The sequence below is a fragment of the Bos indicus genome, chromosome 18 (assembly GCF_029378745.1).
Source record: "Bos indicus isolate NIAB-ARS_2022 breed Sahiwal x Tharparkar chromosome 18, NIAB-ARS_B.indTharparkar_mat_pri_1.0, whole genome shotgun sequence".
NCBI classification, from domain to species: Eukaryota; Metazoa; Chordata; class Mammalia; order Artiodactyla; family Bovidae; genus Bos; species Bos indicus.
Window position 1 is genome coordinate 56491577 of NC_091777.1, and position 20439 is coordinate 56512015.

The 20439-nt window shown below is 52.5% G+C and overlaps 2 protein-coding genes and 4 non-coding genes across 10 annotated transcripts; all 6 read left to right on the forward strand.

Annotated features, from left to right (window-relative positions):
* Positions 1-3198: 3198 nt before the first annotated feature.
* FLT3LG (fms related receptor tyrosine kinase 3 ligand) lies at positions 3199-13310 on the forward strand. Of its 5 annotated transcripts, none has more exons than XM_019980187.2 (8): positions 3209-3307; positions 3626-3692; positions 4663-4776; positions 6275-6328; positions 6512-6655; positions 7158-7242; positions 10612-10799; positions 12910-13133. In XM_019980187.2, the coding sequence occupies exons 2-8, from the start codon at positions 3660-3662 to the stop codon at positions 13114-13116; spliced, it is 825 nt and encodes a 274-aa protein (XP_019835746.1). In that variant the 5' UTR covers positions 3209-3307; positions 3626-3659; the 3' UTR covers positions 13117-13133. The 5 variants fall into 5 exon arrangements, with proteins under 5 accessions (XP_070627582.1, XP_070627581.1, XP_019835746.1 ...); XM_019980185.2 differs by having other exon boundaries at positions 3210-3307; positions 7104-7242; XM_019980186.2 differs by lacking the exon at positions 3209-3307 and adding an exon at positions 3327-3506 and having other exon boundaries at positions 7104-7242.
* A 917-nt stretch (positions 13311-14227) lies between these two features.
* RPL13A (ribosomal protein L13a) lies at positions 14228-17804 on the forward strand. Its single transcript, XM_019979650.2, has 8 exons — positions 14228-14315; positions 15740-15812; positions 16200-16265; positions 16470-16571; positions 16771-16856; positions 17034-17093; positions 17380-17502; positions 17689-17804. Exons 1-8 carry the CDS (start codon positions 14301-14303, stop codon positions 17773-17775), a joined length of 612 nt encoding a protein of 203 aa, XP_019835209.2. The 5' UTR covers positions 14228-14300; the 3' UTR covers positions 17776-17804.
* LOC139177443 (small nucleolar RNA Z195/SNORD33/SNORD32 family) lies at positions 15858-15941 on the forward strand. The gene has a single exon (XR_011561882.1). It is a non-coding gene; the product is annotated as a small nucleolar RNA Z195/SNORD33/SNORD32 family (small nucleolar RNA).
* Positions 16611-16695, forward strand: LOC139177442 (small nucleolar RNA Z195/SNORD33/SNORD32 family). The gene has a single exon (XR_011561881.1). It is a non-coding gene; the product is annotated as a small nucleolar RNA Z195/SNORD33/SNORD32 family (small nucleolar RNA).
* Positions 16895-16965, forward strand: LOC139177444 (small nucleolar RNA SNORD34). Its single transcript, XR_011561883.1, has one exon. It is a non-coding gene; the product is annotated as a small nucleolar RNA SNORD34 (small nucleolar RNA).
* On the forward strand, positions 17172-17260 carry LOC139177386 (small nucleolar RNA SNORD35). The gene has a single exon (XR_011561832.1). It is a non-coding gene; the product is annotated as a small nucleolar RNA SNORD35 (small nucleolar RNA).
* Positions 17805-20439: the final 2635 nt, after the last annotated feature.

Sequence of the window (20439 nt, forward strand, 5' to 3'; positions counted from 1 at the left end):
CAACGAGGATGTGGTGCAGTCAAATTATTTAAAATAAAATGAAGATGTCAGCAGGGGCTGGGAATTTGTCTCAAGGGCACTTGGGAGCCAGAGAGAGTTTGTAAACAGAGGAGAGGTGGGCTCAGCTCGGGTTAAAAGACACACAGACATGACATACGGTGACAGGTAAAGTACTATAGAGTAGAAGCAGCTCGGGGCACTCTGGGAGCCCAAAGGAGACACCTTTCCCAACTTAAGTGTGTGTGTGTCTGTCTGTATATGAAGTGAGGATGAGAGATGGCAGGAATCTCCACAAGGCAATTGCCATCCTCATTGAGTTTTTCCCCCAGCTTTATGGAAGTATGATTGACAATTAAACATTGTATATATCAGTAGTTCAAGTCTACAATGGGATTTTTTAATGCACTGTGAAATGAGTATCACAGTTAACACATCTGTCACCTATTTGTGGTGAGGACAAAAGATCCACTCTCAGCTACTTCTCAGTATATAATCCAATCTTTTTTTTTTTTTTTTTTTTTTTTGCCGCACTGCCTGGCATATCGGATCTTAGTTCCCCAATCAGGGATTGAACCCACACTCACTGGACCATCAGGGAAGTCCCTATTTTTTATTTTTTGAGGGACCTTCACACTTTTTTCCATAGTGGCTGTACCAAGTTACCAAGCTCCACAATCCCCTCTCCAACATTTATTTATTTTATTTATTTTGGCTGTGCTGCTTGGCTTGTGGGATCTCAGTTCCCTGACCAGGGATTGAACCTGGACCCCAGCAGTGAAAGCACCAAATCCTAACCACTAGACCACCAAGGACCTCCCCCTCTCTGTCATAACCTGTTAGCCAACCTAACAAGTTATGTGAGGTGATAATCTCACCATGGCTCTGATTTGTATTTCCCTAATGAATAGTGATTGCATTGAGCCTTGAAGGGCAATGAGCATCTAATTAGAAAAGGTGTGGTGGGGGAGGTGGCGGGCAGGGAGCATCCCTGGCAGAGGAAACAGCATGTGCAAAGGCCCAGAGATGAGAAACAGCTTTGAGGGAACTAGCGGCTTCAGTGGTGGCGCCACCAAAATACTTCCTCATCCATGGAACCTATGAATGTGATCTTACTTGGAAAATAATCCTTGAAGATGGAAGTAAGTTAAGGATCTCAAGATAAGATATCCTGGGTTATCCAAGTAGACCCTGTATCTAAATACAAGTTTTTTTTTTTTATAAGAGACAAAAGAGGAGGACTTCCCTGATGGCTCAGTGGTAAAGAATCCGCTTGCCAAGGGGACACAGGTTCAATCCCTGGTCCAGGAAGGTCTTACATGCCATGGAGCAACAAATCCCGTGAGCCACAACTATTGAGCCTGTGCTCTGGAGCCCGGAAGTCACAACTGCTGAGCCCAGGTGCCACAATTACTGAAGCCCAAGTGCCCTAGAGCCTGTGCTCCGCAACGAGAAGCCACCAGTGAGAAGCCCACACACTGCAACTAGAGAGTAGCCTCCGCTCCCTGCAACTAGAGAAAAGCCCATGCAGCAATGAAGACCCAGTGCAACCAAAAATAAATAATTCCAAAAGAGAGACAAAAGAGGAGAGGACGGGGAAGAGAAAAAGCCATGTGAAGTTGGAGACAGAAGTTGAACTCAATTTTTTGCCTCCTTCCCTGAAAGTTGAAGGTGAGAGGTTGGAGATTGGAAGTGAGAAGTTTCAGCCCTCTAGTCATGTGACTGGACTTTCTGGTCCTGCCCAGCCCCCATCCTGAGTCACCTCATTAGTGTAAACTCAGATGTGGTCAGGGAGCCCTTCTTAATAACAGAGACACGCCTATCTGGAAGTTCCAGGGAGTTAGGGGTTGTCACCCAAGAAACAGAGCCCAGGAGCAGGTGCGTTATCCAGTATATGACAACAACGCAGAGGGGGCCAGGATCCTTTTGTTCATTCATTTAACAAATATTGATGGAGCACCTGTGAGCCAGTCATGGTTCTAGGTGCTGGAGATCCAGCAGGATAAACAGATACTGTGGTCGTCCTGGAGTTGAAGTCCTAATGGGGACAACTGACAATAAAGAAGATAAATGAACTGCAGTGGTGTGTCAGAAGCTGATAAGTGACAAGGGAGAAAGCAAAGCTCATGTGTGTGGGAGTGCTGGGAGGGGGTTGCGACTTGAAAGAGGTTGGTTGGGGAAGGCTTCACCTTGTGTATTTTTAAAAAAAATTTTTTTGGGGTTGCACTGGGTCTTCATTGCCATGCTCTGGCTTTCTCTACTTGAGGCGAACAGGGGCTCCTCTTCACTGCAGTGCGCGGGCTTCTCATTGCCGTGGCTTCTCTTGTTGCAGAGCATGAGCTCCTGGCACACAGGCTTGAGCAGTTGAAGAAGGCGGGTTCGGTAGTTGCAGCTCACCTTTGCATCGTGTATTTGAGCAAAGACCTGAATGAGATCAGGTTGAGCCATGTGGGTATCTCGGGGAAGGGCATTCCCGACTGAGGGAACAGCCAGTGCAAAGGCCCTGGGGCAGGAATGTGCCTGCCTCAGGCCAGTGTGGCCGGACTGGAGAGAGGCAGGAGGAGAGACCAGCTCTGTTTAGGCCACAATGAGGATTTGGACTTGTGTGGCAGGTGCGCGGGTAAGGGGCCAGCGTGGAGCAGAGGAGGGAGGTGAGGGGACTTAGATCTTCACAGGCTCCCTCAGGCTGCACATGGAGAACAGACTGGCAAGCGAGGGCTGAGGCAGGGAGGCTGGTAGGGTGAGGAGGAAACGATTTTCAGGTGGGTGACGGTGGTGGCAGTGGCGGGGGTGAGATGCGGTGGGATTCTGAACACATTTTGACGATCAGCCAACAAACTTGCTGATGGATCGGACTGTCAGTGGGCGGTGAGAGGCAGACGGAGTCACAGGTCCCCTCCAAGGCTTTGGGCCCGAACACCTGGAAGGTTGGAGCTGTCACTTACTCCCTGTGGAAGGAGATGGGGGTTGGAGAGTGGGGGTGGGGTTTCAAGGCAAAGGTGAAGGGCTCAGGGTGACCTCCTCCTTTCCCGAGCTGCGTTGATTCTAGCCAGAGACAGATCCACGTTGGAGCCCCCGCGCCACATTCACTGTGTCCCACCCGGGCTATCAACCCAAGCTCAGACCCCTTGAGCGTAAGTCCCGCTAAAGCGCCCTCTGCGGCGTCAGCTGCCACCTGTCACCACCAGGTGGCGCCCCTTGCACCAGCCCGATCCACCCCAGCTCACTCTCCCCCCAAAATTTCCTTTCACTTTCGATCTTTGGCTGTCACCCGGCGTGGCCCCTTCCACACCCAGCTGGGGCAAGCCTGGTGCGTGAGGAGAAATGGACTCCGGGTCCCCGAAGGGCGGGGCCGGGGTCCCCCTCCTGGGGCTGAGCGCAGACGGCGGGGGGTCGGGTTCCTGGGTCCCTGGCCTGAGCAGAGTTGCGGGCACCGGACGTCGGAGTTCTTAGAAGGGGAGATGAGGAGTTTTCACCGTAACTGTGCTTTACGCAGGAAGCCCTATAGAGTAGGAGGCGGAAACTTAGCCACATCAAAGGACCGAGGGAGGGGCGGGGAGGTGAAGGGGCGGGCAAGGAAGGGGCTGGGGTGTGGGGGTCCGAGACTCGCTCTTCTGTCCCTTCCAAGATCCGGCCACAGGCATGAAGGGCCCCCGGCAGAAATGGTAGTGCTGGCGCCAGCCTGGAGCCCAACTGTGCGTATCCCTTGGGGTTAAGGTGGGGGAATGGCAGTGTCAAGATGGGCAGAGCTTAGAGGGGAGGTGGACAGAGTTGGGGTGGACACGAGTGGGGAGATGAACAGGGGTGGGGGGAGATGGACAGAGTTGGGGTGGTCAGAAGTGAGCAGATGGACAGAGGTGAGAGAGATGGACAGAGGTGAGAGAGATTGACAGGGGTGGGGGAGATGGACAGGGGTGGGGGAGATGGACAGAGGTGGGGGAGATGGACAGGGGTGGGGGAGATGAGATGGGCAGGGGTGGGGGAGATGGACAGGGATGGGGGGATGGACAGGGGTGGGGGAGATGGACAGAGGTGGGGGAGATGAGGAGATGGACAGAGGTGGGGAGATGGACAGGGGTGGGGGAGATGAGGAGATGGACAGGGGTGGGGAGATGGACAGGGGTGGGGGAGATGAGGAGATGGACAGGGGTGGGGAGATGGACAGGGGTGGGGGAGATGAGGAGATGGACAGGGGTAGGGGAAATTGACACAGGTCGGGGGACGTGGACAGAAGTAGGCGAGATGGACAGGGGTGGGGGGAAGAAACAGGGAGATGGGGGCAAATGGGGAAGATAGGACTCAGATCTAGGGAAAAACAGGAGAGATGAGCATGAAAAGACAGAGGAATGGGCAAAGATGAGAAAATCCTGGGCAGAGGTGAGCAGAAGTGGAGAGAGATGGGCTGAGGTGCGGAGATGGGAGGTGAGACAGACAGAGCGGGCAGAGGAGGGTGAAAACTGGTCAGCACGTGTCCAGAAGCAGAGAGATACAGGGAAAGATGGTCGGAGGTGGGCACACAGGAGCGAAGCGGAGGAGGGGCTGAGAAGCGGGAAAGCTGGAAAGGGGAAAGAGGGAAGAGAGAACAGGGGGCTGCCGGAGGCAGCCTCCACGAGGGAGGGGGGCGTGTGTGGAGTCCATGGAGCCCCCGCCCTGTCCCGCCCGCAGACCTCCCTTCTGCTGCTGCTGTTACTGCTCAGCCCTGGCCTCCAAGGGACCCCCGACTGCTCCTTCCGCCACAGCCCCATCTCCTCCACCTTTGCCATCAAGATCGGCAAGCTGGTGAGCGTCCCTGTTCCCAATCGGAGCCCGAGGTGCTGTCTCTGGCTCTGACTTCCCCCTGTCAAGAGTTTCTGTAGCCCCCTGCCTCCTCCCTCTGGGTTCCCATCCGTCGTCCGTCCCCCTATTCTTGCCCCCTTCGCTATGGGTCTCTGTCCCCCTTTCTCTGGGTCCCCATCTCCCCACCCTGGATCCCTGCCCCCTTCTCTCTGGGTCCCCGCCCCCCCTCTGGGTCCCGGCCCCCCTCTCTCTGGGTCCCCGCCCTCTCTCTCTCTTGGTCCCCGTCCCCTCACTCTGGATCCCCGCCCCCTCACTCTGGGTCCCCGCCCCCTTCTCTCTGGGTCCCCACCCCCTCACTCTGGATCCCCACCTCCTCTCTTTGGGTCCCCGCCCTCTCTCTGAGTCCCCGCCCCCTCTCTCTGGGTCCCCGCCCCTCTTTCTGGGTCCCCGCCCCCTCACTCTGGATTCCCGCCCCCCCCTCTGGGTCCCCGCCCTCTCTCTCTGGGTCTCCGCCCTCTCTCTCTGGGTTCCCGCCCCCTTCTCTCTGGGTCCTCGCCCCCTCACTCTGGGTCCCCGCCCTCTCTCTCTGGATCCCCGCCCCCTCACTCTGGATCCCCACCTCCTCTCTCTGGGTCCCCGCCCCCTCTCTCTGGGTCCCCGCCCCCTCTCTCTGGGTCCCCGCCCCCTCTCTCTGGGTCTCCTCCCTCTCTCTCTCTCTCTCTCTCTCTGGGTCCCCACCCTCTCTCTCACTCTGGGTCCCCGCCCCCTCTCCCTGGGTCCCCGCCCCCTCTCTATGGGTCCCCGCCCCCTTCTCTCTGGATCCCCGCCCCCTCTCTCTGGGTCTCCTCCCTCTCTCTCTCTCTCTCTCTGGGTCCCCACCCTCTCTCTCTCTCTCTCTGGATCCCCGCCCCCTCACTCTGGGTCCCCACCCCCTCTCTCTGGGTCCCCGCCCCCTCTCTCTGGGTCTCCTCCCTCTCTCTCTCTCTCTCTCTCTGGATCCCCGCCCCCTCACTCTGGGTCCCCGCCCCCTCTTCCTGGGTCCCCGCCCCCTCTCTCTGGGTCCCCGCCCCCTCTCTCTGGGTCTCCTCCCTCTCTCTCTCTCTCTCTCTGGGTCCCCACCCTCTCTCTCACTCTGGGTCCCCGCCCCCTCTCCCTGGGTCCCCGCCCCTCTCGCTGGGTCCCCGCCCCCTCTCTCTGGGTCCCCGCCCCCTCTCTCTGGGTCTCCTCCCTCTCTCTCTCTCTCTCTCTGGGTCCCCACCCTCTCTCTCACTCTGGGTCCCCGCCCCCTCTCCCTGGGTCCCCGCCCCCTCTCCCTGGGTCCCCGCCCCCTCTCTATGGGTCCCCGCCCCCTTCTCTCTGGATCCCCGCCCCCTCACTCTGGGTCCCCTCCCCACTTCTCTGGGTCTCCGCCCCCTCTCTCTAGGTCCCCGCCCCCTCACTCTGGCTCCCCATAGTTTGTTTCCTCCCGTCTGCGCAGGCCTGACCCCGTTTTCTCCCGCAGTCCAAGTACCTGCTTCAAGATTACCCGGTCACTGTTGCCTCCAACCTGCAGGACGTGAGTCACAGACGGGAGGGGCCCAGGATGGAGGTGGGAAGGAGAAATTCAAGATTCACCGCCCCCTTAGGGGCCAGGCTAGTGTGCCCACCAGGCCACCCCCTCCCTGGGGACCCAGGAGTCCTGGTCCCCAGCCCCCTCCGCCCACCCGCGGGACCCAGAGCCTGGGTGGTCTCCCCCCAGGACAAGCTCTGCGGGGCGTTCTGGCGTCTGGTCCTGGCCCAGCGCTGGATGGGACGGCTCAAGACCGTGGCTGGGTCGGAGATGGAGAAACTGCTGGAGGATGTCAACACCGAGATACACTTTGTCACCTCATGTGCCTTCCAGGTCAGCCCTGAACTTGGGGGACAAGTGCGGAGAGCCTGATGCTTTCCTAGGGATTGGCAGCAAAGGTCTGCTAGGCCTTACTGGAGGTTTCCCCTTGACTGGGAGCACCCCGAGGGAGGTGGAGCTGGAACCTCAGACCTGCTGGGGCCTGGTGTGGGAGGTGACACTTCTCTAAGTACTGGAGGATGCCCAGGGGTAAGGGCCAAAGGCATCAATTCTGCTCATTTCTCAGGCCCTGTTGAAGGATGTTGCTAAGGGGTTCTTACCCCTAGCAACAGGGAGAAGGAGGGTACCCTAAACACCCTCCTGATCCAGGTCTGACTGGGCCTGGTTGTTAGCAACCAGGGGGAGCAAAGGTCCAGACTCTCCATGAGACCCAGGCCTCACCCTTGACCTGAGGTGACGCTGGGGGTGATGCCGTGGTGACGTCTCCCTCCCGTGCCCCCAGCCCCTTCCCAGCTGTCTTCGCTTCGTCCAGGCCAACATCTCCCACCTCCTGCAGGACACTCACCAGCAGCTGGAGGCCTTGAAGCCCTGGATCACCCACCGGAATTTCTCCCGGTGCCTGGAACTACAGTGTCAGCCGGGTAAAGCCTCCCACTGCCCCCAAGCCCACGGCCCCACCCACTCCTCACCCATTCCACTCAGGGCTCCCATGGGCTGTGTGACTTGGGCCTGTTTCCCCAAGCTCACCCCCCTCTGGGTCTCAGTTTACTTGTCCCTGAGAAGGGAATAACCAGCCTTGCCTGTTTCTCTGAGGCAACTCTATCCCATAGAAACAGAATGAGAGTCACATGTTTGAGTGTAAATTTCCTTATAGCCATGTTTAAAAAGTTTAAAAAGGTAAATTCACTTATTTTTCAGGATTTTTAGTGTTTGTTATTTTTTAGTATGTTATAGGTGGGTTTATTTTTAAAACTTTTTTACATTGGAATAATTACAGATTCACAGAAAGGGGCAAAGAAATGTACAGGAAGGTCCTGGACACTGTTTACCCAGCCTTCCCAGTGGTACATTTTGCTTGGTAATGTTAATTACAGCACAAGAAATTGACAGGGGTGCAATCCACAGAGTTTTTCAGAGTTTATCAGTTATGTATGCATAACTGCAGGCATGCATGTGTGTGTAGTAAGTAGTGTGTATCAGCTGCTGTAACAAGGTACCACCAACCAGGTGATTTAAAGAGTAAAAGTTCATCCTCTTGTAACTGAGGAGTCAGCAGGACTGGCTCCTTCTGAGGGCTGTGAGGGAAGGATCTGTTTCAGTTGTCTCCCTTGGCTTGTAGATGGCCAATTTCATGTTCGTGGTGCTCTCCCCCATGCATATCTCTGTGTCTAGATTTCAATTTCTTATAAGGACACTAGTCATATTGGATTAGGGCCACTACTAACCATCTCATTTTAACTTGATCACATCTTTGAAGACCTGATCTCCAAATAAGGTCACATTCTGAGGGACTAGGGATTAGGATTGCATCTTATGAAAAAAAAATTTTTTTTTTTCTCCTGGCTGTACCACACGGTTTGTCGGATCTTAGTTCCTCAACCAGGGATGGGCCCCGTGCCTCCTGCAATGGGCTAGGAGTCTGAACTGCTGGACTGGACTGCCAGGGAAATCCCTGAGTTTGCATAACTTGATCCTCATTCCCAAACTCCCACCTCTCTGCCCTGGCAATCAGTAATGCTATTTAATTTAATTCTCATAGTTTTATAATTTTTAAGATAATTATTTCAATCACAAAGAGCCCTTTAAAAAATAATTTTATTTACTTTTGGCTGCTCTGGGTCTTTGTTGCTGTGCGTGGGCTTCCTCTGGTTGCTGCAAAAGGGAGCTCCTCTTCCTTGCGGTGTGTGAGCATCTCATTGCGGTGGCTTCTCTTGTTGGGGAGCACAGACTCTAGGCCGGAGGGCTTCAGTAGTCTTGGCACACTGACTTGGTTGCCCTGCAGCATGTACTGAACCTGCATTAGCAGACAGATTCTTATCTATTGCACCACCAGGGAAGTCCTCCTTTTTTTTAAAAAGGTGTGTGTGTGTGTGTGTGTGTGTGTGGCTGCGCTGGGTCTTCATTGCAGCACATGGGCTTTTGGTTGGTGTGCAGGCTTAGTTGTCCCTTGATGTGTGAGATCTTAGTTCTCTGACCAGGGATGGAACCGGCATCCTCTGCATGTTAAGGTGAATTCCTAACCACTTAACCGCTGTTTGGTGTTCATATTTACATGCATCACTAATTATCCATTCAACTAAGTTTTACTAACCATCTCCTTGATGCTTGGCATTGGAGACACAGCACAGAACAAGACCAAGTTTGTGTCCATGGGGCGCTAACCTGCTGATCAGGGAGACATGATAAACATGTAAACATATAAATAAACAGGAAAGTGTCTGAGTGTAATGAGTCCTATGCAGGCACATTAAAACGGGGTGGTGGAATCATGGCTTGAAGTGGTCGGCTGGAAAGTCACCCAAAGTTGCAAACCAGGGAACAGGTAGTGCAAAGGTCCTGAGGCAGAAACCTGCCTCCCTGTTTAAGTAATCAAGAGGGAGCCCCAGTGGCTGAGGCCAAGTAAGCAAAGGGGAAAAGGTGTGGAGTGAGGGTACAGAGGGAATAAAGGGGGCCAGCTCAAGTGGGGCCTAGTGAGCTATCATGGCTTCATACAGAGTATCTTTCATTGTTCTATTATCTGTCCATTCACTCAGATATTTAATTTATGTAAATTAACTATTTGGGCTTCCCTGATGGCTCAGCCTTAAAGAGTCTGCCTGCCGATGCAGGAGATTTGGGGTTTGATCCCTGGTGCCTGGAGAAGGAAATGGCAACCCACTCCAATATTCTTGCCTGGGAAACCCCATGGACAGAGGCGCCTGGTGGGCTACAGTCCTTGGGGTCGCAAAGACTCGGACATGACTTAGTGACTAAACAACAACAGTAAGAAATATTAGGTTCTGGCAATGTCTCCTGTCACCCTCCTGGACCTCATAGACTACTGGGGGAAGAAAATGAATATATAAATCAATAGGTAAGCACTAGACACACGTTTGTCCAATTCTAAAATGCAGGAAATTTCCTGGTGATCCAGTGGTTAGGACGCTGCACTTCCACTCCTGGGGGCCTAGTTTCAATCCTTGGTCTGGTCAGGGAACTAATATCCTTCATGCCTCAAGGCCAAAACAAGTAAAATGATATATTTGAAATAAAGAATTATTGGGACTTCCCTGGCGGTCCAGTGGTTAAGACTCTGAGCTTCCAATGCAAGCAGCACAAGTCTGATCCCTGGCTGGAGAAGTAAGATCCCAAATGCCACCCAGTCAATAAACAAATAAATAAAAGTAAATAATAAAAATATTTTTAAAAATTTATAGGGTCTGGTTAAACAAGTAAACAAGCATACCAATTTAGAAAGTTATTAGTGACTATTTTTTTAAATATACTTTTGGCTGTGCGGGTTTTCGTTGCTGCCCTTGTTGTGGGGCTACTCTCTAGTTTTGGCGTTCAGGCTTCTCATTGCAGTGGTTTCTCTTGTTTTGAAGCATGGGCTTTATTGCATGGGTCAAGCAGTTGTGCCCAGGGGCTTAGTTGCCCTGTAGCATGTGGAATCTTCCCAGACCAGGGATGAAACCCATGTCCCCTGCATTGGCAGGTGGATTCTTAACCACTGAACCACCAGGGAAGTCCTATTAGTGACTTTAAAAAAATCAATAAAATGCAACCTTACTATGTGCTAGGCACTGTTCTAAGCACTTTCTGTATATTCACTCACTTAATCTCTGTGACAACCTTATGAAGTCGGTATAATAATTATACCCACTTGATGGATGAGGTGACTGAGGCCCAGAGAAGTACACAGCCTACCCCCACCCCCTCCCCCAGGTCACACAGCCAGCACCAGGCAGGCCTTTTTTTCCCCTTCCCTGGCCTGGCCCTACTTCTCAGTCACCTGACCTCTCTCCTGGCAGACTCCCCGACTCTGCTGCCCCCAAGGAGTCCTGGGGCCTTGGGAGCCACGTCCCTGCCGGGCCCTCAGTCCCCTCTTCTGCTCCTCTTGCTGCTGCTGCTGCTGCCAGTGGCCCTCCTGCTGCTGGCCACTGCCTGGTGCCTATGCCGGTGGAGGAGGAGACGGAGGACACGCTACCCTGGGGAGAGGGTGAGCCAGCAGGGTGCGCAGAGTGGGTGGAGAGGGTCCAGGGGGTGACCGGAGGTGGTGGATTCCGTGGGCGGCACGGTACCCTGCCCCTCCCACCCCCAGGATGCTCTGCTCCTGCGGCTCCTGGAGGACCCTGGACTTGTTGATGTGGGGGCCATGGGGGTGGGGGATGACAGAGTGGAAGCAGGGAAGCGGTGGGCTAGCTCTGGATGTAAGAAGACCCCTCATGGAGGGGGACAGACTGGGACAGACAGACTGGAGGCCAAGGAGGAGGCCAGGTGAGCGTCCAGGAAGAGAGGACAAGGTCTGAGCAGGGGCTGGGACAGGACCACGGGGTGGAGAGGAGGGGACAGGCAGAGTCAGGGGTCAGGAGGGACGGGGCTGGAGAGTGACAGGCTTGATGGGGTCGAGGGGAGAGCAGGGAAGGGGAAGGGGCACAGGCAGAGGACGCTGGGTCTGGCCCAGCGGGAACCTGGGAGGAGGAGGGACAGTCCGCATTGGGCATTCTGAACAGTGAAGCTCAGCGGGCGGGGAGGTATTTGGATACAGGAGTCTGCAAGCCAGGAGAGAGCCGCCTCCAGGAGCAGGGTCTGCAAAGCCCTCCAGGTATGAAAAAGCTCAGGTTATTCTAGCAACTTTGTCCAGTCTGGGAGTGGGGTGAAAAAAAAAAAGCAAAACGGCACTGGGAGATGTTTGAGGTTACATCTTCCTTACCTCAAAGGTAAGGAAGAGAAGCTGGGGCTTCCTACCCTGGGGAAGCAAGAAGCCTCCGAGGCGAACCTGGGAACCGGTTTGGGGGTGGAGGTGGTTACCTGAGGGAGAAAGGCAGGGAGGGGCCCGTGGGTTCCTTAGTGCCCAAAGGAAACACTTGGCAGCACTCGCTCACCTGTTGTGTGCCTCAGTGCCTCCGGCCTTGTGCTGGAGCTTTCTACAAATTAACTCACTTAATTGAGAAACTGGTGGCCATTATCCCCATTTCCCCTTGGCGGACACCGAGGCTCAGAGAGGTCAATCATTTGCTGAAAGTCACACAGCTCCTGAGTGACAGCCAAGATTGGACTCTCGGCCCTCTGATTCCAGCATCCGTGCCTTTCACTCTTCTGCCTCAGTTTCCTTATCTGTACAATAGACTCATAATCATCCTTCATGCTAGAGTTGTCAGGAGGTTAAATGAAAGGACCACAAAAAAACCCCCTAGAGCAATGCTGTCCATAGGAAACAGAATACAAGCCACACACGTGACTTTAAATTTTCTAGTAGCCGCATATATTTTTTAAATTTTTAATTGAAGTATAGCTGATTTACCACATTGTGCCAATGCATCTTTTTAAAAGTAAAAACAAACAGGTTACCTTAAAGAATTTATGTTATTTCACCCTGTGTATCCAAAATCTTGTCATCTCAACATGGAATCAATACTTTAAAAATTTTGAGATATTTTGACATTCTTGTTTCCATACCAGGTTTTCAGAATCCAATGTGTAATGCGATGCTCACAGCACATCTCAATTCATATGAGAAACTTTTATTAGAAATACTTGATCTGTATCAAGATTCCATGAAACTTACAGTTGCATAAGTAGATTCCTATACTCAAGTTCTTTGAAACCTACAGAAGTTTTCCAATAACTGGATCAAGGAACAGTTTCTAAATTCAATGATTTTCTTTTCATTTCAGCATTTGTTTTGGACAGTACTTTTTGGTTTTGAGATACAATTTTCTATTGAGAAATTGTTCTCTTATCCTTGTCCCTTTTCATACCCTGTTTTCCCACGCTCCCAATAAACACACTATTAGTTGAAGCTTAAATTAGATGAAATGAAAAACTAAGTTCCTCAGTTTTGCTGGTCACAATAGGAATGCCCAGTTTTCACATGGGGCTGGTCTCAAGGGCTGTCTTGGAAAGCACAGATCTCAAACGTGTTCATCATTGCACGAAGTTTTCTTTGACAGCAATGCCCAAACACACAGTGAGTGCTCACGGTGAATGGAGTTGTTTTCGGGCATTAAGTCTATACTTGAGCTTGTACCCTGAGCTTCTTACTTTCCCCTCCTCTGTCCATGGAACCTCAAACAGTCTAGTGAGTCATCTATCATCCCCTTTTACAGCGGAGGACACTGAGGCCCAGAGAGAGCAGTCACCTGCCAGCGGACACAGAGTCGGAACTTGGAGGAAGTCAGCTAGAACCTGGTCCTTTCCTTGGCCACCCTGCTCCTGTCACTGTCCCCCCGGGATGGAGGCAACGCCAGCACCCACCATCGGCTCCCCCTTCCCCACTTTGTACAAAGCCCTTGTCCCCAGGAAATTGTATATAAATCATCATTTTCTACCAGCTCTGGCCAGGTTTGTTTGTGGATGGGACACGGTGTGTGTATGGGGCCGTTTGGGTTCGGGTTTGGTTTTTCAGTTAATGCAGTGTTTCATTCAATACCTATTTTCTGAGTCCTCCCGGGGCCCAGGGCCAAAAGAGGGCAATGCTGGGACCCAGACGTGAGTCGGAACCAGCCCTGCCCTCTCAGGATTCCTGGTTCAGAGGGGAGAGACATCGGCCCCAGAGAGCCCCAGTACACGATGACACACGCTCTAATGGAGGTGGCGTAGGCACTGTGGGAGCCCCCAGGCGGTACCTGAGCTAGCCTGAGCGATATCAGGGAGGTTCTCTAAAGGGAAGGACTCAAGCCAGATTTTAGAAAACGGGATGGGGGTGGGGGTAGAGGGGACGGCAGCCTAGTCAAGGGACACTGTGAAGGCAAAGGCTTTGTCCAGAAAATCCAGAAAGTGAGAAGCTCCTTTGGGGAACACTCAGGCATCTAGAGAAGGAAATGGCAACCCACTCCAGTATTCTTGCCTGGAAAATCCCATGGACCGAGGAGCCTGGTAGGCTACAGTCCATGGGGTCGCAAAGAGTCGGACACGACTGAGCAACTTCACTTCAGGCATCTAGAAGTCATTCTTTCATTCGCCAGCTCTCAAGCTGAAGACTATCCCCACCTGGGGACACAAGCCCATACACGGCCAGGGATTTAGTCAGATCACAAGTCAGACAGGCACTGGAATTCAGATTTCTAAGCCTTGGCGGAGCGCTGAAGGGCAAGCCCTCCTGGCCCCCTGCAGGCCACCACGTGCCCTGCAGCGCGACTTCGCTTCAGGGGGTAACCGCCTGTCCTCCAGCATTCTTGGCCCCGCCCATCAGCAAGCAGCGGGCAACTCACGCGAGGCTTACCAGCCCCTCAAGAATACTGAGGCTGAAAAGCACCGCCCCCTACCCCACGTGATCTCGCCCGGCTCAGCCATGGCCGCCTAGGCTCGATGGGAACGATTCCGATTGGATAGTCAGAAGATGACCCGCCTCCCGGTGGGGCATTTCTGCGCACGCGGCTGACACTCTGGCCAATGAGAAGACAGAAAGCGGCCGTGTTGCGTCACTTCTTCCGCCCCTGTTTCAAGGGATAAGAAACCCTGCGTCTAAGGTTCCTTCTTTCCCAGGCAGCTGCCGAAGATGGCGGAGGGGCAGGTACAGGCTCCGCGCGGGCCGGGGCGGCGTGGGGCCGGGTGGGGTCCAGGCCGGACCGGGGTTGGACCTCTTTTCTCTCGTAAGTGTGCTGTGGAACTTAAGGACATAAGGAACTTAAGGACATAACTGAGCAAAGCAGAAAGCTTTCGGGGTAAGAGAAATCCAAAACGGGAATATAAAGCAGTTTTTGCGCTTTGGGCTGGGTAAGAATGCGGCATTATTTTTTCTTCGAGGGGCAGTCATCTTTGCTTCCTACACAAAAAGAGTTACTTTAAAATTAGGCCTCATTTATCTAGATCTTGGCGGAATTGAACCGGTGTGTCCCCACCAATGGGAAAGCACGCTGAAGGCGGCTACGCCACCTGGGGACGGTGAGAAGCCGGGGGTAGGCCAAAATGGAGAGTATTTCCGCCCTGCCCAGGCGCCGGTTGCTTCGGCCACGTGAAAGTGTGCATCAGGGTTCCCCTGCAACTGGGGGTAATTTGGCACGAAACCTTTGCTGTAGGTTGGGAGAGCTCTTGCATGTGGGGCAGGCACAAATTGGTCTGCTTTGGGGTTAGATGGAGTCTAAAAGTGCTGGTGTTAGCAACTGGACTGAATGAAATGTTCCAGATCCTTGAAACATCCTTAATTGTTTAACCAGCTAGAAGGCCTCATGGAAGGTAGAAGCTTACGACTGACTCTTCTCCGGCTCCTTCCTTGTGTAACCTATTACTGATAAAGGGAGGGAGTGGCTCTGGAAGGGGTGAACATGTGATGGGGTCTGTGGTTCAGGAAGGAAAATTAAGTTTGAAGCCAGGGAAGTGGTAGAGTTCTCTGAACACGGGTCTCTGCGTTCACATAATATGCACTTGGTAAGAGCTGGAACTTCTGAAAAGAAGCCAAGGATTAGATTAGTATTTGAGCTGTGAAAGCTTCCCTAAGGATGCAGAGCTAGTTAGTACCAGAGGAAGCTTGGGTTTTTGACCACCCTGCCTAGCTTCACTGGCTCTTAACCTGTTTGCTTTGATACTCACACTAGAAAGCTACCTTTGAGATCAGAACAGAATCAGATTCTGTCCAGGTTCTACAGGTTGCGTTCAGATTACCGGTTCTTCTAACTGGGTGATCAGTGTTGATTCAGATTGTAGCTCATTCTCTGACCATGGAACATAATCTGGGCATAAAGATGTCTGCCCTTGAAGCAGCTGAAATGTGAGGGATTGGTTTATTTTGTATCTTAGCTGCTCACTGAAATTCTGAGTCATTTGCTTTCTTGGCCATCTCTAAAGTGAGCCTTAAGTTCTAGTTTTGGGTCTAATATCTGGTTAGCAGGTGTTCTGGGAGGTAAGTTAACTAATGGAGAGGAGTAATTGGTTGAGGTGGGCAGTCAAAGTTGTGGGTGCCTCTGAGCCCTTCTGAGCTCTTAAACCTGTCTCCAACAGGTCCTGGTGCTCGATGGCCGAGGCCATCTCCTGGGCCGCCTGGCGGCCATTGTGGCCAAGCAGGTGCTTCTGGGTAAGTCTGCCCGCTGCCCACAGCTCCCATCAGACATGAGCTCAGCAGGTCAGTGATGAGCAAAAATCACCATCTTTCGTTTGAGTCTCACGACCGTGAGATCAACCCCATGCACCGCTCTGAGACCTGCCAGCATCCTCCCCTCCCGGGTCAGGGGCTGTGAATTCAAAACATGTTTTGTTGGAGTAACAAATTGAACTTGAGCATGAGACAAGCTCCACCAGTTAGCGCTCTTTGACTTGGGGTAGGAGATTTGGTGTCTTCTGGTGTGTTTGTGCACAGGGGCCAGTTTCAGGCAGGGCTGGGGTCTCCTTTCTGGGCAGTAACTGGGCACCTGGCTTCCTGACTTTTGCCCTCCTTGATTGTTCCATTTTCCATTCCCTCTAGGCCGCAAGGTTGTGGTCGTGCGCTGTGAGGGCATCAACATTTCTGGCAATTTCTACAGAAATAAGTGTGAGTTAGGGCCTGGAAGGTGGGCTGGAGAGGCTGGATCTGTGTGGAGCTCAGGCTTCACAGACTTGGGAAGCAGACCCCCCAGTGGTGGGACATGCAAGTCTGAGTTCCTTAGCAGGCCCTCAGAAGTGAGGTCGTGGCGTTGGAAGGAGTTACTGCCTGGCTGGGGACTCCAAGGCCTTACACGCTCTCCCTTCTTCCCAGTGAAATACCTGGCCTTTCTCCGCAAGCGGATGAACACCAACCCCTCCCGTGGCCCCTACCACTTCCGAGCCCCCAGCCGCATCTTCTGGCGGACAGTGCGAGGTGAGCTGGGCTCGGGGACCGCAGGTGCTGAGGGGGCAGGTAGCCAGTGATGAAGACTTCTCCCACTCGTGTTCGAGTTTCCCGACCGTGAGATGACTCCACATGCACTACCATCTGAGGCCACCTGTCTGCCTGCCTGGGCGGGACAGCGGCTCCCCCACGGGCCCCACTGAGCAGGCCTGCCGTCCTCTGTCCACAGGCATGCTGCCCCACAAGACCAAGCGGGGCCAGGCTGCTCTGGAGCGCCTCAAGGTGTTTGATGGGATCCCACCACCCTATGACAAGGTGAGCAGGTCCCAGCTCCCTGACAGTATCCCTATGGCTGGCGTCGGTGATGTTCTGCAGTTACCTACATTGTTTGATCCCTGTGAAAAGAGCACCGGCTGAGACGCCTGCCCCAGCCAGCCTTCTTCCTGTCTGTCCCTCGCTCCAGGTCTCTAAGCCCCTCTCCTTCTCTAACAGAAAAAGCGAATGGTGGTTCCTGCTGCCCTCAAGGTTGTGCGTCTGAAGCCTACTCGCAAGGTGAGCCTCCAGATTTGCTGAGTGATGCCCTTGGAGTTCTGAGGCTTCCTGGGAGGGTGCACTTAGGGCCCTAGGACTGGCAGATGATGGTTTTTTTTCTCACGATGGTCTGCGGATGCCACTGCGGGCAGTGCCGAAAATGCCAATGGCTCAGCTGATGCCAGGAGGAACGGGGAGCATGGCTCCCTGACAAGCTGGAAGGCTCTAGGACAGAATGTTAACACCCCTCCCCTAGTCACCCTGGCCTCCTTTTCTAACAGCTTCGTTTCTTCTCTCTCCCCTCTAGTTTGCCTACCTAGGGCGCCTGGCTCATGAGGTTGGCTGGAAGTACCAGGCAGTAACGGCCACCCTGGAGGAGAAGAGAAAGGAGAAGGCCAAGATCCACTATCGGAAAAAGAAGCAGCTCATGGTGAGCATGGGATTGGTACTGGAGGGGCCCCACATTCCCAGGCAGCTGGTAACTCTCGCCTCTTTATTAGGCTTTTGGAAGTCTCTGCCTAAGGCCCACTGTGGGAATGGGGCGTGGGATTGGGTCCCTGGGATGACAGTCCCAGGGAGCAGCCACTGATCACTATCTGTCATCTTGGCCCCACAGAGGCTACGGAAGCAGGCCGAAAAGAACATCGAGAAGAAAATTGGCAAATTCACAGAGGTCCTCAAGACTCATGGATACCTAGTCTGAGCCAAATAAAATTGACTGTTTATTCTTCATGCTTGGCCTGGCCTGCCCTTCCTCCATCGCCACCCTAGGATGTGGGGGCCCCCAGGGGCTGCCGTGCATGTGCCACAGGCAGACGGGTATAGCCGAGGGGCATTAGTCAGTGTAGGCGGGTCCAGGGGCTGTGCAGGCATCGTTGGTCTGCAGCCTGTTTGTTCGTGAGACCTTTAAGACATGAACAGTTGGAACAACCAGTCCAGTTGCAGTATTGGCAGACGTGAGCTGGAAGACTATTGGAAGGGATTGGCATGACTTAAAGGGAGTCTGTTCATGCTTCCCACGTGGTCGGATACTATACTCTGCAGCTGTTAGGATGTGAGAGAATGCCCAAAAAGTATCTCTGGAAGAGAAGTTCCAGCCAAGGGATCACAGGCATCGCCCTCGTGTCTTCCCTATATTTTGTGATCCAAAACCAATAAATTATTTTGTTAAAGAAATGTGGCGTCTTTTCAGTGTGTGTCTGCTGTAGAGGCAGGCCCGGGGAGCAAGGCTCTCGGCTGACGGGGGACTTGGAGAATAAGGCTGGCTGTGCTCTTTCCACAGGTGGATCAGAAAACTGCCTTTCATGGAAGAGTTGACCTTGGTAGAGATTTTACATGCCAAGGGATTTGAGATGCCTGTGGATTTGTGGGTATTTATGGCCTGTAGAGACAGGTGTTGCCCATTTTACATAAAATTGTCTCCCTAATTCAGCTGCAAAGTATGGAATTGGCCACTCTTCCCTAAAACCAGTCCCTCACTGGGGCATGTGGGCTGTTCAGTCTATACCATGCCAGACTGTAATGCAGAGATAAGTGATGAGGTATTAGAGAAGTGAGAAGGGTTTTTTTTTTTTAAGATTAAAACTAGACCTGTTAGATCTGCCAGGATGAGTCCCTGAAAGGGTCAGGGTACCCAGCCCTTGGTCACCTCCCAACACCCAGGTGGGCCCGCTGCCCCATCTTACTGAGGAGGTTCTGTGCGGTCAGTGGTGTCGGCGCTGATGACACCCGGAGGGGTCTGGCTTGACCAAGGTACATCCATCTGTACTGGGAGGAAAGCTAGGTTCCTGCTGCCCTTTGAGACTGGTGGGCAGTACTTGTGTGTTGGTTCACTGAGCAGGTAATAACTTCTACACTGTGCCATTGTATTCTGCTTAGTCTCCAAAATGTCCAAGACAGGCTCAAGTCTCAGGATCATTTTGCAAATGGGTGGTGTCCCTGCTACTCCTGGGGCTCCTGCTCCAGTAGAGCTGCCTCCAGAACCAACTGAAAGTCCCAGAGTTTAAATCTTATGACACTATGTTAGAGCAGCACAATAGGCTGCCCAAACCACTTAATTTTGGCTTAAAACTTACCACTTCAAAAGACATGCAACATTGGGACTTCTGTGGTGGTCCAGTGGCTAAGACGACTACGAATGCAAAAGGCCTGTGGGTTCCATCCCTGGTCAAGGAACTAGGTCCCATCTGCTGCAACTAAAGATCTAAAATCCCATGAACGGGAACTAAGACCCAGTACAGTCAAGTATTAAGCCAAATGTTAAAACACTTTAAGAAGATGACATGTCAGACTGGGAGAAGGTATTGGTGAATCATGTCTCTTGAAGGACTTGAATGCCAAATACATAGAAAAATACTTAAAACTCAGTAACAATGAGCCAACCAACAAAAACTTAGGCCCAGATTTGAAAACAGCTTTCACCAAAGAAAATACACAAATGCTAATAAGCATGTGAAGAGATGCTCATCATTCCCCATTAAAGAAGATAAATGAAATCTTCAGACATAACCTTAATCATTCCTGGGGGAGAAATACAGGGAATCAGGACCTCTGGGCCAACAGAAGGGACGTTCCAAAACTGCCCAAAGCGCCCTGCAACAGCACTCTAGTCCCAGATCAGCTTCAACCCCTGGGCTACAGCAACCTTGGACACTACAGAGGAATGGCTTGTTTTAACAGGCATTTCAGTGCTCACTGAGGAGGGGGCCGTTCTGTACTCTAATATGTGCATTTCCCTTGTGAAATGCTAGGAAATGTCTGAGATCTGTCAGAGACAGGGAAATACACCCTCAAGTGATAAGTAAAGTTGGCTGAAGTTTGTTACTGAGCACCAAGGCTGTTCACACCGCAGTTCAAAAAATTCAAGGTGGTGGTTTGTAAGCAGCCTTAAAATAGTAATGAAATTGAATAGAAATGAAAAGAAAAAAAAATGTATTACAGAAGGTAAAGTGAAGTGAAGTCACTCAATTGTGTCTGACTCTTTGAGACCCCATAGACAGTAGCCTACCAGGCTCCACTGTCCATGGGGTTTTCCAGGCAAGAATACTGGAGTGGGCTGCCATTTCCTTCTCCAGGGGATCTTCCCAACCCAGGGATCGAACCCAAGTCTCCTGCATTGCAGGCAGACACTTTACCGTCTGAGCCACCAGAGAAGGTAAAGGAGAGAGTTAAAAGACTTAAAAATCAGACAAGTTGACGAAGGCAGAGGAGGGTGAGAGAGATAAGTGTGCTTGGTCACAATACAAAAAGGATTTCCTACTGTGAGTTGTGATCAACACCTAGAAGCTAAGGACCTAAACATCTCCAAACTGCCCTCACCCCCTCAGAGTGAAGCAGTATTTTTTATTTGCTCTTCCCTTATCATCAA

Excerpts from the sequence above, each read along its gene's own strand:
- FLT3LG (XM_019980185.2), top strand. The coding sequence starts at position 3,660 with ATGGTAGTGCTGGCGCCAGCCTGGAGCCCAACT. Across the intron at positions 4,777-6,274 it reads CCATCAAGATCGGCAAGCTG|TCCAAGTACCTGCTTCAAGA; the intron begins GTGAGCGTCCCT and ends TTTCTCCCGCAG. Across the intron at positions 7,243-10,611 it reads GGAACTACAGTGTCAGCCGG|ACTCCCCGACTCTGCTGCCC; the intron begins GTAAAGCCTCCC and ends CTCTCCTGGCAG.
- RPL13A (XM_019979650.2), top strand. Across the intron at positions 15,813-16,199 it reads GGCCAAGCAGGTGCTTCTGG|GCCGCAAGGTTGTGGTCGTG; the intron begins GTAAGTCTGCCC and ends CATTCCCTCTAG. Across the intron at positions 16,572-16,770 it reads CTTCTGGCGGACAGTGCGAG|GCATGCTGCCCCACAAGACC; the intron begins GTGAGCTGGGCT and ends CTCTGTCCACAG.